The sequence below is a fragment of the Chenopodium quinoa genome, unplaced genomic scaffold, assembly GCF_001683475.1.
Source record: "Chenopodium quinoa cultivar QQ74 unplaced genomic scaffold, ASM168347v1, whole genome shotgun sequence".
In the NCBI taxonomy this organism is placed as follows: Eukaryota; Viridiplantae; Streptophyta; class Magnoliopsida; order Caryophyllales; family Amaranthaceae; genus Chenopodium; species Chenopodium quinoa.
Genome location: NW_018743292.1, coordinates 7,149,503 through 7,165,584, shown reverse-complemented (window position 1 = coordinate 7,165,584; position 16,082 = coordinate 7,149,503). Strand labels below are relative to the sequence as shown.

At 38.8% G+C, this 16,082-nt stretch overlaps 3 protein-coding genes across 3 annotated transcripts; 2 read left to right on the top strand and 1 right to left on the bottom strand.

The window, feature by feature from the left end:
• Positions 1–2,403: 2,403 nt before the first annotated feature.
• LOC110736740 (putative pentatricopeptide repeat-containing protein At1g12700, mitochondrial) lies at positions 2,404–4,514 on the top strand. Its single transcript, XM_021917037.1, has one exon. The coding sequence runs from the start codon at positions 2,471–2,473 to the stop codon at positions 4,292–4,294; it is 1,824 nt and encodes a 607-aa protein (XP_021772729.1). The 5' UTR covers positions 2,404–2,470; the 3' UTR covers positions 4,295–4,514.
• A 1,009-nt stretch (positions 4,515–5,523) lies between these two features.
• On the top strand, positions 5,524–6,642 carry LOC110735881 (putative uncharacterized protein DDB_G0291608). Its single transcript, XM_021916059.1, has one exon. The coding sequence runs from the start codon at positions 5,524–5,526 to the stop codon at positions 6,640–6,642; it is 1,119 nt and encodes a 372-aa protein (XP_021771751.1).
• Positions 6,643–7,138: 496 nt separating this feature from the next.
• Positions 7,139–16,065, bottom strand: LOC110736741 (transcription initiation factor TFIID subunit 12b-like). Its single transcript, XM_021917038.1, has 10 exons — positions 15,909–16,065; positions 15,091–15,654; positions 14,457–14,660; positions 10,890–11,519; positions 10,111–10,185; positions 9,666–9,744; positions 8,584–8,648; positions 8,238–8,273; positions 7,920–8,152; positions 7,139–7,570 (listed from the first exon to the last, which is right to left on the bottom strand). The coding sequence occupies exons 2-9, from the start codon at positions 15,607–15,609 to the stop codon at positions 7,970–7,972; spliced, it is 1,791 nt and encodes a 596-aa protein (XP_021772730.1). The 5' UTR covers positions 15,610–15,654; positions 15,909–16,065; the 3' UTR covers positions 7,139–7,570; positions 7,920–7,969.
• Positions 16,066–16,082: the final 17 nt, after the last annotated feature.

The following is a 16,082-nucleotide window of genomic DNA, read 5'->3' as shown; positions in this document are numbered from 1 at the left end:
CTCTCCCTGTTGCACTCATGCTGTCCTTCTCAAGAGAGAGTTTCTGAACGTCTTGCATTATCTTTCCCATCCACTGCATACAACAAAAAACAGAAGATGAAATACAATAACAACAAATAAAACTTAATTAAAAGACAACGATAAATATAATAAAAGACATACCGCTTCCGTGGCAGTAGGCGGTGGCACATAATCATCATCGCTGTGGTCGAGATCAGCGATCAACCTCGGGTGCGAATACCGGTTGAACCATTCCATGTAGTAATGGTCACACATGGGAGTAACCCCAGAGGGCGGCCGCTGCAACTCCGCTGTCCATAAGCGGGCCACCATCGGAAACTGGTCCCACGTCCCGGTCATGATATCCGGCCATTCCACGACGTACTCCCTCGACGATGCAGGTCGGACCGCCTTCATCGGGCACGCCGGGGGAGGAGGGACAACTTGGACAAATCCAAGCTGGCGAAGACAACGCTGGGGCATGTACGCCTCGACGATGTCACGATACTGAATGAGTCCCGTGTACAGGGTCCTGGGTACCCTAACACTAGGGTTCGGGCCGAAAGGCATCCAGTTCACCTGTACAATTACAACATATAAAATTTAATAACATGAATATAATATGTGCAAATAATAAAATGTAGACTCTATAAATAAACGTTACCTCTAAGGGGGACAACCTGTCCAGCAATAACCGTATCGATCGGAGGCGGTCAACGGACTTCTTCTCCGAGCGCGGACTCCACGCACAAGCACGCGGCATCCCCTCATCAATAGGAACTAGGTCACGATGTGGTCGCAATGCAGGAAAGTACTCGTATATCCAAGTCTGCAATAGAGTCAGACACCCAGTGATACCTGCCGCGTCAGCCCGACTCGCAAATCCTAGTTGGCGATACAAATACGCCAACGTAGCCGATCCCCAGGAAAACTGGCCTACACTGTCGGGGTCACACGCCTCTACGATGTCGCGTGGCCTGAGCTTGTTTCCGCCGCTCTTATCCGGAAACAAGGTACATCCGAGGAGTAGAAAAACATAAGCACTCAGCTGTGCGTCGGGCGTCCTACGTGCACTCGGGTACAAACACCGCTGCAACACGGATGCGATCTTCACACCTCCGTGTTCCCAAACACCTAGCGCCTCGGTGTACAGTGCAGCCCTGTCCACCGCCAACAACTCCGCCAGCGAATCTGCCTGATCCGCATCAGCCACAGCACAAAGTCGTTTACCCTCAACACGAATCCCCAGAATGGCCTCAACGTCATGTAACATGATCGTCATCTCACCGAACGGAAGGTGAAAAGAGTTTGTATCCGGCTGCCATCGCTCAATGAAAGCCGTGATCAGCGTACTGTCAATCTTATCGTGCATGGTGGCAGGAACGTGCTTCACCCCAGTGCCCTCCAGTCGCTCAAACATCTCGCTCTCCGCCGGCCAGGCCTCAGCCCATGTACGCAAAAAGCTACAAGTCTTTTCCCGGGTATGACATTTCAACAACCCCGTAACTGAAGGCCTCTCCTGGTCCTCCCAAATACGGGCAGCTATGTGTCCTAGAAAGCTAGGAATCACACTCCCGTCAACAGGCCCACCGGGCACCTCACTCCTAACAACCCAAGAATCATTACCCGCCCTCGACCGTTTCCTGCTTGCCCCAGATACAGTGGACGCAGATGATGTGCCAGATCTACTAACAAACCTACCACCCCTACCCTTACGCACCTCCACCATATGCGTCTCGTACATGTCATCAACCCTCTGACTGAATGGACCGTAATCATCATACGGTCCACTGCCATCGTCCACATCCTCATCCTCATCTGCGCCCTCCTCCTGCTCCTCCTCCTGGTCACTCTCCTCAGCATCATCATCGTCATCGTCATCCTCATCCCGACGGTGGATCCGTTCTCTACGAACTGAGGCCGAAATACCACGGGATCTGACATGTCTATGCCCCGACCTCTCCACTGAATAACTTCTACTAAGAAGCTCTATATTCTTCCCCCCACCATGTTGACCCTACACAAAATTTTAAAATATATAAACATACAAAAATTTATACAATAAATAATCATCATCGCAAATCAAATAAACTAAAAACATACAAATAATTGTAAACAAAATATAAACGTAGAAAAAATACAACGAAATTGAAAAAAATTATAAAAATAAACAACAAAATATAAAAACAATTCAAAATTATATTACAAAAAAAAAAAAAAAAAATTAAAAACAATTTTTTTAAAAAATTAAAAAAAAAATAAAAAAAAAAAAAAAAAAATTGGGGGGGGGGCGCCCTGGCTGGACGCCCAGCCGGCGGTGGTGGCGCCAGATGCAGAAGCCGCCACCAGTTGGCTGGCGCCTGGCTGGACGCCACAGCCACGGCTGCGGCGCCTAAAATTTCTTCATTCCTTTTTAATTTTGGCAGAGGCAGCACTAGCAGTAGCAGGTGTGAGAACTGAGAGTGAGACGATGATGAGGAACAAAGCTTTGCTTTCACTTGCTTCTGCTTCTTCGCCATTTTTAGGTTATCTTCTTCATCTTCCTTCTTTTTCCAGACGTTTTCATGCTGATGTTGATTTTGATGACCCCAAATTGTTCCTTAAATTTGTTAGACAACAATCCAAATTAGGGTTTACTAATGTTGAAATCCCCCTTTCCCATTTCCAACATATGAAATCGATGCGACCTCTTCCATCTATCATTGATTTCTGTATGTTATTGAGTGCCATGTCCAAGATTAAACCCCACCCCCCTTTCTCCACTGTCATTTCTCTTTACAGGCACCTCCTTTTCTTAGGTCTTCGTCCAAATATTTACTCCCTTACCATCCTTGCCAATTGCTACTGTCGTTTGAACTTTGTTGATTTGGGGTTCTCTGTTCTCGCCAACATTATTAAGCTTGGTTTTCAGCCTAATATTGTTACTTTTACTACTCTCATAAACGGCTTCATTCACTCTAATCAATTTGAGAAAGCCGTTCCATTGTTGGATAAAATTCTCAAGCTTGGCTTCCAACCTGATATGGTCACTTATGGTTCTTTGTTCAAAGGTCTCTGTAGTTCCGGTGATAATGCCGGTGCTCTCAAACTCCTTAGAAATATGGAGTCTTATGGCCATTTTATGCCTAATGTTGTCATTTATAGCACCGTCATTGATAGTCTCTGTAAAGACCAGTTATTACCTCAGGCTCTCCGTCTTTTCAAGGAGATGAAAGTCAAGGGAATTTCCCCTAATGTTTTTACCTATACTACCTTAATTCGAGGTATGTGCACTTTGGGGCAACAGAAAGAGGCTCAAGAAATGCTGACTGAGATGTTGAGGAACAACATAACTCCTGATGTTAACACCTACAGCATGTTGATTGATATGTATTGTAAAGAAGGCAAGGTTGGTGAAGCCCGGGACATTTTTGTTCACATGATTGAGAGAGGATTTGTTCCCAATATCATCACTTACAGTGCTCTATTAGATGGATATTGTTTACGTGGTGAGATGGATGAGGCAGAAAAGCTTATGGATTTGATGGTTGAAAATGGTTGCAAACCTGATGTAGTTACTTACAGCAGCTTAATCAATGGCTATTGCAAGTCTAAAAAGATTGACAAAGCTCTTGGTCTGCTCCAAGAGATGCATTTTAACGGATTAGCCCCTGATGTTATCACGTACAGCACTCTTATAGATGCCTTGTGCAAAGACAATCAACTCAAGCTTGCACATCAATTTTTCAAGGAAATGGAAGCTCATGGACTAAAGCCAGATGTAATCACTTGGAACTCATTGCTTGATGGGATGTGTAAGAATGGACAAATAGATGAGGCGATTGCAACACTGAAGGAAATGGAGAGCAGTGGAGTGGCCCCTGATATTATTACATACAGAACCCTAATGGATGGTTTCTGTGAATCTAATCGCCTTAGAGAAGCGATGGACATCTTCTCCTTTCTCACAGCTAAAGGGCTGCATGATTTGCGTGCTTACACCATAATGATAAAAGGGTTTTGTAAAGAAGGGTTGCTAGCAAAAGCCGATGAATTATTGAAGAATATGGAGGACAATGGATGCTTTCCAGATGAATGCACCTTTAATACAATTATTAGAGGATTTATAGATGGAAGGGACATTAGCAGAGCATTAGAGCTTGTCAGGTTGATGAGAATTAAAGAGTTTGCTGCTGATAATCACACTATATCATCATTTGTGGGCTTACTCACTGATCCAAATATCGATGATGCAGACAAGGATTTGCTGAAAAAGTTTTTGGTAATCAGGAAAAATGGAAGGAGCAATGACTAAAGCATATATGATCAGCTGTGACAGATATGTGTACACATATATTGTGAGTGACTTGTGAATCAGTAAGTCATATGTGATTTATTGTAGGAAAAAGCATTAATATCTGTGATGGAAAAAGCTTGCTTTTACTTGTATGGTGCTCATGGAAGCAGATGTGGATTGACCTATTGTATCCTTTTTGCGTGTTTTTATTGTACTGAAATTGATATAAAGTCTTGAGTGTTACCTCTAAAACTTTAACCAACTAAGCTAGCTGACATTCACTGAAGTCTTCTCTCATGTTTGTAATAGAATATCAACTAAGCTTTTGAAGCTAGCTAGAATGTGTAAGATAGCAAACGACATAGTGTAAACTGCTAAGGTAATCATGACAGCAAGAATAGTGAAATCTTCTGCTCTCATCTATAGAAAACTACTATCCACAAAAGTAGCAAATTTAGCTAGTCAGGACTCAGGAATACATTGCTTAAGTTCATAATACTCTTTAGTCTAAAATCACCATCATCATATTCCGACTGCACGCACTGCTTATAAATCGTCAAGCAATAATCAAAGACAGGCCTTAGTTAAGCTTAAACAACCCAACAGATACGAATATCAATAATGCAGGTATCACCTAGTCCGTTTTACCAGAAGCCAATCTCATCTTTGAGCTTAGAAGTATTAATTCAGCAACAAAAGCCTAATATAACAACATTCGCTGCAAAGCATCCGGACTCTCTTCTGATTAAATGTAATTTTATCTAGTCCCTGGTATGTGTGAAATAGCTGCAAACCAGAACTTCTGTTGGAAAAGGAGAAGCTAAACAAAATTATTTGATTAATTTATTAATGTAATTACCTTATTACTGGCAAAGGTATACAAAGTTAATTAATTAATTTATTAATGTAATTACCAGCAACGGTAAATAAAATTAATTGATTAATTTATTAATGTAATTACCAGCAACGGTAAATAAAATTAATTGATTAATTTTCTAAACAAAATAGTAGTTGACCTCATCTAATGAAGAATAAGTCTGGGAATACATTTCATGTCAACCTATTTTATATTAGCCGGCAAAGACATGGAATTCACTATCTAAGCAATGAAAATATATGCCATGCACGTTCTTGTTTATATATTCATTGCATACATACTCTTACTTGTCCTGCATTTATTCAAATTTCAATCAATCATCCTTATGAGTTTCATTTCATATCTTCCATACACATAACATACACAAAACATGCATCCTTCACCTTCTTCTGTCATGGGCACATCCTCTAAAGGCGACAGTGCTCGGTACTCCAATGGCAGCAACTTCAGTGATGATGAGGCCGGTATTTTTATGACTATTGATAATGAGAAGGGAGCTGAGTTCTTTGCTATAGAGCCCCCTAGAGCTGTTCTTACAAGGGATAGCTCGGAAAGGGAGAAACAAATCTCGGTTGACCCTATTTCATTGCAAGGGTCAAACACTATTAGGCAAGCCAGCTTTCGGTTGGTTTCTCCTCCAACTAATCAGAATTTGGGCCCTAATGCTCCACCATCTCCTTCACCACCACCAAAGCTCAAGTTTGTGAGCTCGAGTCTTCCAGGCTCCAACTCTTCTTCCCCAGAAAGTTTATATAAAAAGTATCAAAAAAATCATAGCCAACAGGCTGCTGCAGCTCCTCGAAATAATCTCTCGAGAATGCAGTCTGTGATGGATGATACGCACCTTGCTATGGTGGAGGCTAACACGCGGAAGAGCAAGTCTCTTGGTGAAGGGAGAACAAGCGGTCCTGTAGATGATTTTGATCTCTGGCTTGAGAAATCAAGCCACAACTCAGGAAAAGATCAGAGCAGTAGTAGTAATAATAATAACAATAATAATAGTAATAAACACAGTGGCTTTTCCAAGCCACCACTTGGACCTGGCATTGTAGATCGCCATAGCAGTACGATGAAGAAGAGCAAAAGTAGAGACCCAAGTTTTTCGGAGGAAAAATTTAAATGCGGGAAGTTGTGCCTTTTCCTTCCTAGAGGGAAGGGCAAAACTGTAAGATCCATCTCAACGGCATCAACAATGACACAAGCATCGTGCAAGAGCGAACCAATGGCAATATCGAGGAGAGTCTCATTGGAGAAGTTTGAGTGTGGGTCTTGGGCCTCCTCCTTGGAGAATGAGGAAGGAGAATCTGCGAACCTCTTCTTTGATTTGCCAATGGAGCTGCTAAGGTGTAGCGTGAGCGATATGCAGTCCCCAGTGACAGCTGCCTTCGTGTTTGATAATGACGATGACAATGACAAGGAGGAAGACGACAAAGACAATAACAAAGATGCCCAGATGGCCTTCCATGCCTTCCTAGAAGCACAAAGTTAAGACTTGTAGTTTTGTTTTGGTTTATAGTTCTGTGTTTTAGTAGCCAGCATATACTATGCTCTTTTACTTATAAGTTTGCAGATGCTTTTGTATATTTCAGAATAGGCATCTGAATTGAGAATATAGTTATGTATTATGTATGAGATCAAGTATGTAGCACTTGCTAAACATATCCTTAAGTTTAAGTCTAAGGTTCAGAGCTTCTGCCTTCATCCTGTTACAAACAGTGAAACAGGTGTATAATCTAGGTCTCTGATGCAGGCCTCAAGTTTGAACGGTTCAAATTTAAAAGCCTAAATTTCGTCGTCTCATGAAGTAAACCATAAGATGTGCAAATTGCTTATGCCACAAAAATCTTTCACAAGTTGTATTTCACATCTTTGCCATACTAATAAGATAATTTCTTGGAAATCTTACTCAAAGATATCATATAAGGTAATACATAAAAATTAAAATATTAATGTGTACTAATTTTATGAAGTGGCCTATTTCTTGATACAATCTCAAATAAAAATGCGGTCTACTTTAGATCAATTAAGGACAGAGGACATATCAAATTACAATATCAGAATAGTCTAATGAGGGCAAAATTTCACAGTATAATAAAAATTCACCTATAGTTACTTTTCTAAAGAATATAAAAAATATGCTTCCTATTACAATTCATTCGTGAAATTCAAACTCCACTCGTGAATATAAATAAAATTACAGCATGGTATGACTATGAAAGCACATAATATACAGCTATGTAGTTTGTAGACAAACCTCCTTAGCTCATCATCTTCCACAATAATATACACAGGATAATTAAAACGAACTCCTAGCATGTCTCGAGTTGGTCAGTATCTTATTTGGCACTTCTTAGCGTTTTCTATTTATTCAGAATCGCCTAGCTGTGCAGATCTGTACCCCTCACAGTTTTATCAACCTACAGTGCGAGAGGATGTGAATGATACAGGGAGGGAGGTAATCGCTTTTTACATTATGCTGATGAAAATAAGTAAATGAATAACACAAAATCAAACAATTACAACAGCACACTAAGACAGCATAAAGAAAGAGGTCACTAATACTAGGTTGCACATCAAAACTTGAACCATTATGGAAGGATTCAGGGTTGTCTAGGACATGCAGATGTGATCATTGAATGATTTCATATCATTTGCCCCAATTACGGACACAACATCAGCAGCAGACAAAAAAGTAATGAATATTATTCAGATAGTCGTTCAAGAATATAACAAAGATTTTGACTACAATACAGAGGTGAAGCTTACCAAAAATGTACACTCATTTGTAGCTGAACAGACAAAGCAGGGGTGCTCTATCAGAACCTTGTCATCTGATGAAGCATTTGAGATGCAGTTGGTTGTGCAACAAGTTGATCTGGACTAGGGGAGGCTTTCATAATGTGGTTGGCGCCAGACAAGTTACCAAGTCCTTGTCTCACCATTTCTTTAGAATTGTTTGGGTAGAATTCTGATTGTGAAGACTCCACCAGGGCACGTATCTGCCATACATTTATTGTGCACAAAAACAATAAGAACTCATAAAAAAGGAGACATTTAAATAAATTAAATGTAATAAAAACGTACCATATCAAGGCGCTTTCTGTGCACATCACTTGAGGGCTGCAACCACCAGATGTCAACATGTTAGAACTAATCTAATCTCTCTTCCCCCCTAGATAATGATAATATCATAATATCATGACAATAATAATAATAGCCTCGTTGTTTTTCTCAATATATACGAGTAGCAAAGTTAGGTTTCTGTGAGTTCAAGGGAAGCCAGAGACTTCCTTCCATGTGAACTCTCCTCCCTCTTGCTCAAAAGTGATTATTATGTTAGCCTAAAAAGCCATAAAAAATCATTTTATCACAAAATTTCAAGAAGCATACTTAACGAACAAAAGAAGACATTTGTACAGCAAGAACTTACACAGTCGGTGTTGCTTTTCCGATCTTCACTTGAGTATCCTGGGATAGTCAGATGCCAATTTTTTTCTGCAGTGGAAAATTTTACATTAGGAAGACATAAGCTCAATTAGATATTCTAATTGCTAATAAATGGAACACTTATCCAATAAACAAAATAATTTTCTAGTAAAAGATGAAGGTCTGTGGAACAGTCAGCATCGTTTCAATTTTCAGCGTGAGATCCTATAAAAAGGCAGTGTGTCATCTCTCAGCCATCACATTTAACAACTCAATACCTCCAATTTAGTTACATGTTGGTGGTTGCAGCAAACAAACAAAATAGGATAGTTGACAATTACTCCTAAGCCAGAGAAGTTTCAGGGTTCCCATTTATCCACCTTTTATAACACTTACCATTAACCCTCATTATCACATAATGATATGCGCATTAGAACACATAATTAATAATCCATTCGTCAAGGTAAAGCTTCCAGTATTTCCTTGAAACAAAAATTAATACCTTTTAAAAGGATCCTAACAACACATGCTAGAGACCTAGACTCGTGATGCAAGCAATAATTTCAGAACCATAATTTCAAGATCATGCATACTCCCACCAAAATCCTCTGGTTAGCCTCCGAAAGGAAAACATAATAAAGAAAAAGGAACCTGGAATTGGCAGATAGTAGTTACAGGAAAGGCAAAAGAAAAAAAAAAATACACTTTCTCAACTATTCTTTTCAATAAGCATGTGAAGTTTGAAATATGTAATATACAAGTACCTTGACATCATGCTGCAAACAAATTAAACTGTCATCCCCAATACCATATGATTGATACCATTCCCAATAAAAAAAAAATCAATAAATAGAAGGTGATTTGCAAAATTGTAATCCTTTTATTTCAGCTTAGAACTTAACAGCAGATCCTTCAACTTGTATATTTAGCTCCTTCGTAGAAAACAAAATAATCACTAACATGGAAACTAGAAGCAGATTCAACTTCCTCCAAGAGTACAGCATAAAAGAAAATAATTGAGATCAACAAATCACCAATAAGGCAAATAATACCCCAGTTAAGCTTGTAAGAGGTAAGAAATGAGACCTAGGTGTAGCATCACATCCTTGGATTCCAGTGTTGAAGATTTTCGATGCTTTGCCAAATTGCATGCAAATGTAGTAACCTGCAAGCAGAGCAACAATAATCAGTTAAACAAATAACAACAATCAGAATTTCAAGCCTTAAGAAAAAAAGATACTGTGGGAACGACGGCATTTTTGAAGGTAAATAAATGACAATATGATAGTTTTGTGCCAGAGTGATAATACTAACAAGAAATTAAAAACATTTTCTTTTAAGTAATCTGGCAGATGTCTTGTTGTCCAAGTGCCATGGTAGAACATGCTATCAAACCTTACCAGGACACAAAGAAAGTACCCTTCCTCAACCATTACAAATAACCACAACCAAAACCATGGTGGAAAACCAATGAGGTCTGCAATATCAAAAGCTCAAGCAATTCATCAGCTAAAAAGATAGCAACACTCACTGAATCAATGAAGTCATCAGCAATATCTAAGAGAAGATCTTCAACTTCAGGATCCAACTTACCATGTGCATCCACCTGAGAACAAATCAATTGCATATAAGAGCCATATAGCCAAAAATTGATGCAATATGGGAAGAAAGTAGGATAGGACAAAAGAAGGCCATAAGAAAGTGGAATAAAAAGGGTATATATTTTTATGTTTAAAAATAAAATAATTGATTCACTTTGTAGGCTTCAAATTTATTGAATAGCACTAGCTACATAATGTAATTAAGGCAGTCTTGCACCATACCAAACCAATAAATACCCCCAATTACTAACACATAACTATATGAGCATTCAGTTTTGACAAGTTATAAATTAGCAGTAGTTCAATAGCACATGCAATGAATTTCCAAATCCGGGAAGGGCATGAGAGACTATACTATCTCTGTTTCCAAAAGTTCTTAACTTATATCATTTGCACACAAATTAAATAACTGGAGGGAAAGTGTATGTGGTGAGTGGGTGTAAGAGAGGTGGATAAAGTAAGAAAGAGAGTGAAAAGGCGTAAATATGGTAGGGTAAGAGGGGTAAGGTAGAAAAAGGTTTTTCCAAAAAAGGAATAAAGTGAAAGTGTTGAGAACTTTCGAAAACGGACGAAAAAATGGAAAGTGCTAAAAACTTTCAGAAACAGAGTTAGTTTGTAATATAGACTGCAATTTTCAATTCTTCCACAAATCCTCCATATATTAACTGCAATCAATGTTATGAAATGAAAAAAATCAACTAGACAGCACCTGGGAAACCAAATCTTGTATCTTTCGTTTCCCAAGAAGTTGATTCATTGCCTCGGTTCCTTGACTTGAACTGCCCCCTGGAGTTGTTGTTCCAGATACAGTAGCATCTGGTTGTGATCCAGTTAGGCTTAATGACTTTTGGCCTGCTGGTCCCTGTATCCTTGGAGATAACTGCTGCTGCTGCTGATTCATAGTTGGTGATTGCTGTAGCAGTTGCGGGTGCGGGTGCTGCTGCTGCTGTAATTGCTGTTGTTGCGTTGATGGTTGTTGCTGCACTAATGGTTGCTGTTGTAGCTGCCGCATTGCCTGCAAGGATTGCTGCTGCACCTGAGGGTGCCCCATTGAGGGCTGCTGTTGAACCAGCTGAGATAATTGCTGGGAATTCAAAGACATGGTCTGCTGCAATTGAGAAGATTGACTTATCTGCTGTTGTAAGATCTGTCTCTGATTCTGCTGCAGACGCAATGATGGTGATCCAGGGGCAGACATCACAGGCATTTGCTTCATCCATTGTTGCTGAGACAAAGAGTTCTGCATCATACCTGGCTGACCATTTTGAGACAAGCCAGACAACTGAGAGTTCATATATGCCAATGATGACGTTCGTGACATGCTCTGACCCTGAATTTTCTGGAAGCGGAAAGATAATAAGCGTCAGATTCTTAATCACAAAGGATGGACATACAAATACACATACTAAAGGCTAAGTAAAACGTATAGGACTCATTAATGAAGAACAAAACACAGAGACACGATAGCGCATTAGGATCTATCTATGTGCATTTTAGATTGTTCACTATCATATACAGTAAAATGTAGGAGAGGGAAGAATACGTATATTTTTAAAGGCGTGTTAAATAGAAAAGGTGGCACTTAGTGTTTGACTTTTGAACCCATCAAATCTATAGCTAATTTAAAAGTGGTTAGAGGTTGCGTTAGTGTTTTAGGAAATCTAGTGAGCCTAACATAGTTATTGGTAGCATACTACAATATAATACCATTTTAATATATTTTATCTTTTATGTCAGTATATTATTCAGGTCTTTTATGGAGCAACTACTTAGTCACTAGTTTTGCTGATCACTGTAAAATTAGATGAAACGCTGGCACCAATTTGCTAGTGGCGGTGAGTAGAACTGCTAACTGCTAGTAAATATTGCTAAACATGCACTGAACATTTGTGGAGATACGTTACTTATCCAGTATCCTCATAGCCTACAAAATATAGATACTATCTGCAGCATTTACACCCTACAATCAATCATTTATCTACAATGTACAAGTAAGAAATCAAATAGAAATGACAGAAATTGATCTCTTTAAACAAATGTTTTATTCCCATACAATTGCCAATCCATTAAATTGGATCCTTTTCCACTCATCTCCTTCCACAGTAACACAACATTGTCATCAACCCCTCAAAGTTATTGCTGCCATTAAAATCACTCTTCCTGGCACTTTAGACCAATAAATTATTGCCCAGCTTTATCAGGTTTCGTCATTTTGTGTCCCAAGTGAACCCAGAAGAAACAAGCACATGCTTGCCTGAGAAAGGCATCAGCACAAAAGTGACAAAATTATCAACAAGTAAAGAACTTCTAGAGGAACTTATTCAGGTAACATGCAATAGCAATCATGCAAACTTGAACTATGAAGCATCATTAATAGAAGGGAATTCGTCCATTCAATTTTGCTATGCCGCATGACACTCTATAGCATTGGAAGTGCCTAAATACTAAAGAAGCTGAAACGTCATCCTCACAGACCAGCTAAGATATGGACCCACTTTAAAATTAATGAGTGGCTAATTTTAATGTAACTAAAGAGATTTTTCACATTTTCAATAATATCTGGACATTCAGCCAATCAATAAGGTAATAGTTGCTGATTGTTAAACCATCTTTAACAGCTTATAGGATTTAGATTGAACCAGTCGAGTCCTACCCTACAACACCTGACAGATCATCAATAATGTAAAATATAGCATCTATGTCTGGCTTGACCTTAGTTCTTATCCTATAGTTCCAGTAGAGCCCTTATCTAGAGTTCTGGACAAGCTGGGTATAGAATAAGCAAGACGTTAAATTAAAGTAGTCTGGCAAGATGTCTTCCTGTTTTTAGAATTAAGAGAGTTTTGACAAACCATTTAAAGCAAAGCAGAAACAAACTTGAATAACATAAAAAGATGGCTAAACAACTCCCTCCTCCCCCACCCCCCACCCCCCAAAAAAAAAAAAAGGAAACAAGAAATTAAATGGACCCTTGTTCTCACCTCAATCCATCTGATATCACCTTTGGTTCCAACACTTAGTATATTGCACTTTTTCACTCTTGGTTATTAAAAAAAAAAATATACCATAGCACTTAATCCACTTATGATATATCCAAACAACCAGCCTGTCTTTATAAAAAAGGAACAATAAATAATACTACGAACGACATCATTGTAAGAGTTATACTTTGAAAGCATATTTGTAAAAATTATACTTAGAAACCACTTTTACAGTTGAACCACTGAAGTGTTGTTTTCGCACACTTAGTTTAGAGTGGCATGAAGTGGAAAAATCAAAATGGATAGAATTATTTGAATGTAAAATCTCACATCCAAAGTCAATAACAACAGCAATCCCAGTATAGATCCCATCAGAGCTACCACTAGGGAGGTACAACATAAGTAACCTGCCTCACCTCAAAAGGCAGGAACCGATAGAGTAACTGTTCCAGAACTGAAGCATCTTATATCCAAAGTCTACAAATAGATATCCAAAAAAACAAAAGCCATAACATAATTATGTAATAAAAAAAACAGTGTGTAAGCATTCTAATTGCTTTGGGTTGTAAACACACACTTTCGATTTTTCGAACGAAAGTCACTAATCAGCCTAACAAATTTTGGAATATATGCAGGTACTGAAGAAAAAGATTGGGTAGGACATCATGAATTTAACTGAACCAAGGTAAAAAAATATCCACATGGAACCGAGTAATTTGGTTAGGACAACGGATTAAACCTTATTGTTTTGGATTTTTTTCGCTACCCAAACCCCTCCATGTACAACATACATGAAGACAATGTCACTTAAAGCTGCTTTATTCAATTCAGTTTTCAACTTGAAACCCGGATTGATAAGAGCTGAGAATCTAGAGAGTTTGGGGAATGAGTGACCTGCTGCAGACATAAACTCTAGTCAGACCATGCCATGTATTTTACTCAAGTAAGCATCCCATAAGTGAGAACATTTTCAGCGGAAACAAAGGAACAATCTTCTTCAAACTCTTTCTTCATAAAAACAATCCATAACAATTGTTATATGAGTAAAATAAAAATACTTGTCAAAAGTGCATATTCCTATTTTGTGAAAAGAATCTTTCCTAGGTTCCAATTGTAAAAATCTTTCCTTTTTACAACTGGAAGAGTGAACATCTAACTGATCTAAGCAACACATGCTTTAGCTAAACATGTAATAAAAGCAGAGCAAGTTTCAAAGCATTAAACCAAGCCAATGATGGAAAGAACAAAAGCACAAAATAAAGAAAAGGATTAACTTTTAAGGGGTAAATTTATACCTGAGGTGACGAAAGTGAATTCTGTTGTGTTAATTGCTGCCTCAACTGGGCTTGATTGATGCGTTGCCCATACGAGACTGCACCATTTGCTCTTATCTGTGAACCAAAACCCATCAGCTGCAATGCTTGCATATGCACTGATTGCCCCATTGCATTTGGTGATTGAAATTGCGAACTTTGGAGGATATTCGCCCTTTGCCTAGGCTACAAAAATTAAAGGAAAAAAAAAGACAAGGGGTAAAAAAGGATGAAATATATGCGTTCTTAACCAGCTATTAAGATAGAACTACCCTCCACCATATAAATCAGAGAATTATCCTAACAAAAATATTAAAGGAGCCTCCATGGATTTAAATCAATTTTGCAGCACAAGAACTACTGATCTCTATTGATTATCGTGTAATATTCCTATTCCTTCTAGGTCTTAACCTATATTTTCCTTTCCTTCAAAATCAGAGCAATTTTCCAAACTTACCGTTTTTTTATTCATAGTGGTTCCACTAAACAATCAATATACTACTACTATACTATAGAAAATTTAGAGAGAGAGAAGGAAAAAAAAAAAAGACAGAAACTATAAACATTATCCAATGGTTAAACAACAATGCATTTATCAACAATGAGAGTATCATACCGAAGAAAGCAACTGAGATTGTATATTATTAAATTGGGCAGCAGCCACAGCAGTTTGGCCAGACAATACAGGCAAAGACCCACTTTGTCCAATCATTGTTGACCGAGACAAATTCCCACTGCCCAATTGTTGCTGCTGCAACTGTTGTTGTTGCTGCTGCTGAGATGGTTGCTGTTGTTGCTGTGGCTGTTGCTGTTGCTGTTGTGGTTGCTGAGACTGTTGCGGTTGCTGCTGTTGTTGTTGCGGTTGCTGCTGTTGTTGTTGCGGCTGCTGCTGTTGTTGATGCTGTTGCTGCTGCTGCAGAGGTTGTAATTGTTGCTGCCTCAATGGTTGATTCAACATTGACCCACCAAAATTCATCTGTCCATACAGCGCAGCTTGCTGTTGTTGCGCTTGTTGTCTCAACAATTGTTGATGTTGTTGTTGTTGCTGCTGCTGCGGATTCACTTGTTGCTGCTGCAATTGCTGCTGCTGCTGTTGCAATTGCTGATGAACCTGTGATTGCTGAAGTTGACTCATCCTCGACAACGAGGCGGATCGATGCACAGGCCCAGGGCAGCCGCCCTAAGCCCAGGGAAAAGAGATTTATTTTCATATTCAATTATCTCGAAAAATACATAATTTTAGGGATATTTGATTCAATAATCTCATAATTTTCTTTTCTTTTGGTTATGATGTTTCATAATCTAGGAATTTAGAACCAATAGTTGAGATTTACGAACCCTAAACTTAAAGTACTGATAATTTAATTAGATTAGATCAAATATAAACCCTAGATTGTGAAATTGATATGATGATAACAACAACAAACAGCTTACCTTAGAAGCTGGTTCAATGGGGATACAAGAATTAGATTCAATGGAGAACGCTTCAATGGAGAACGTTGAGTGCGCTTCAATGAAATAACTCAGAGAGGCCTTGGAGCTTTGTTAAAAGCCACAGTTATAATATGGGTTAGATCCGTCTATCAAATAAACAGGGCAGGTCTTTAT

What these genes read in the sequence shown, in the direction of transcription:
- LOC110736740 (XM_021917037.1), top strand. Translation starts at nt 2,471, where the DNA reads ATGATGAGGAACAAAGCTTTGCTTTCACTTGCTTCTGCTTCTTCGCCA.
- LOC110735881 (XM_021916059.1), top strand. Translation starts at nt 5,524, where the DNA reads ATGCATCCTTCACCTTCTTCTGTCATGGGCACATCCTCTAAAGGCGAC.
- LOC110736741 (XM_021917038.1), bottom strand. Translation starts at nt 15,609, where the DNA reads ATGAGTCAACTTCAGCAATCACAGGTTCATCAGCAATTGCAACAGCAG. An exon ending in CTGATGACTTCATTGATTCA is followed by an intron (nt 9,745 to 10,110) that starts GTGAGTGTTGCT and finishes CTCTGCTTGCAG; the next exon opens with GTTACTACATTTGCATGCAA. An exon ending in GGATGTGATGCTACACCTAG is followed by an intron (nt 8,649 to 9,665) that starts GTCTCATTTCTT and finishes TTTCCACTGCAG; the next exon opens with AAAAAAATTGGCATCTGACT.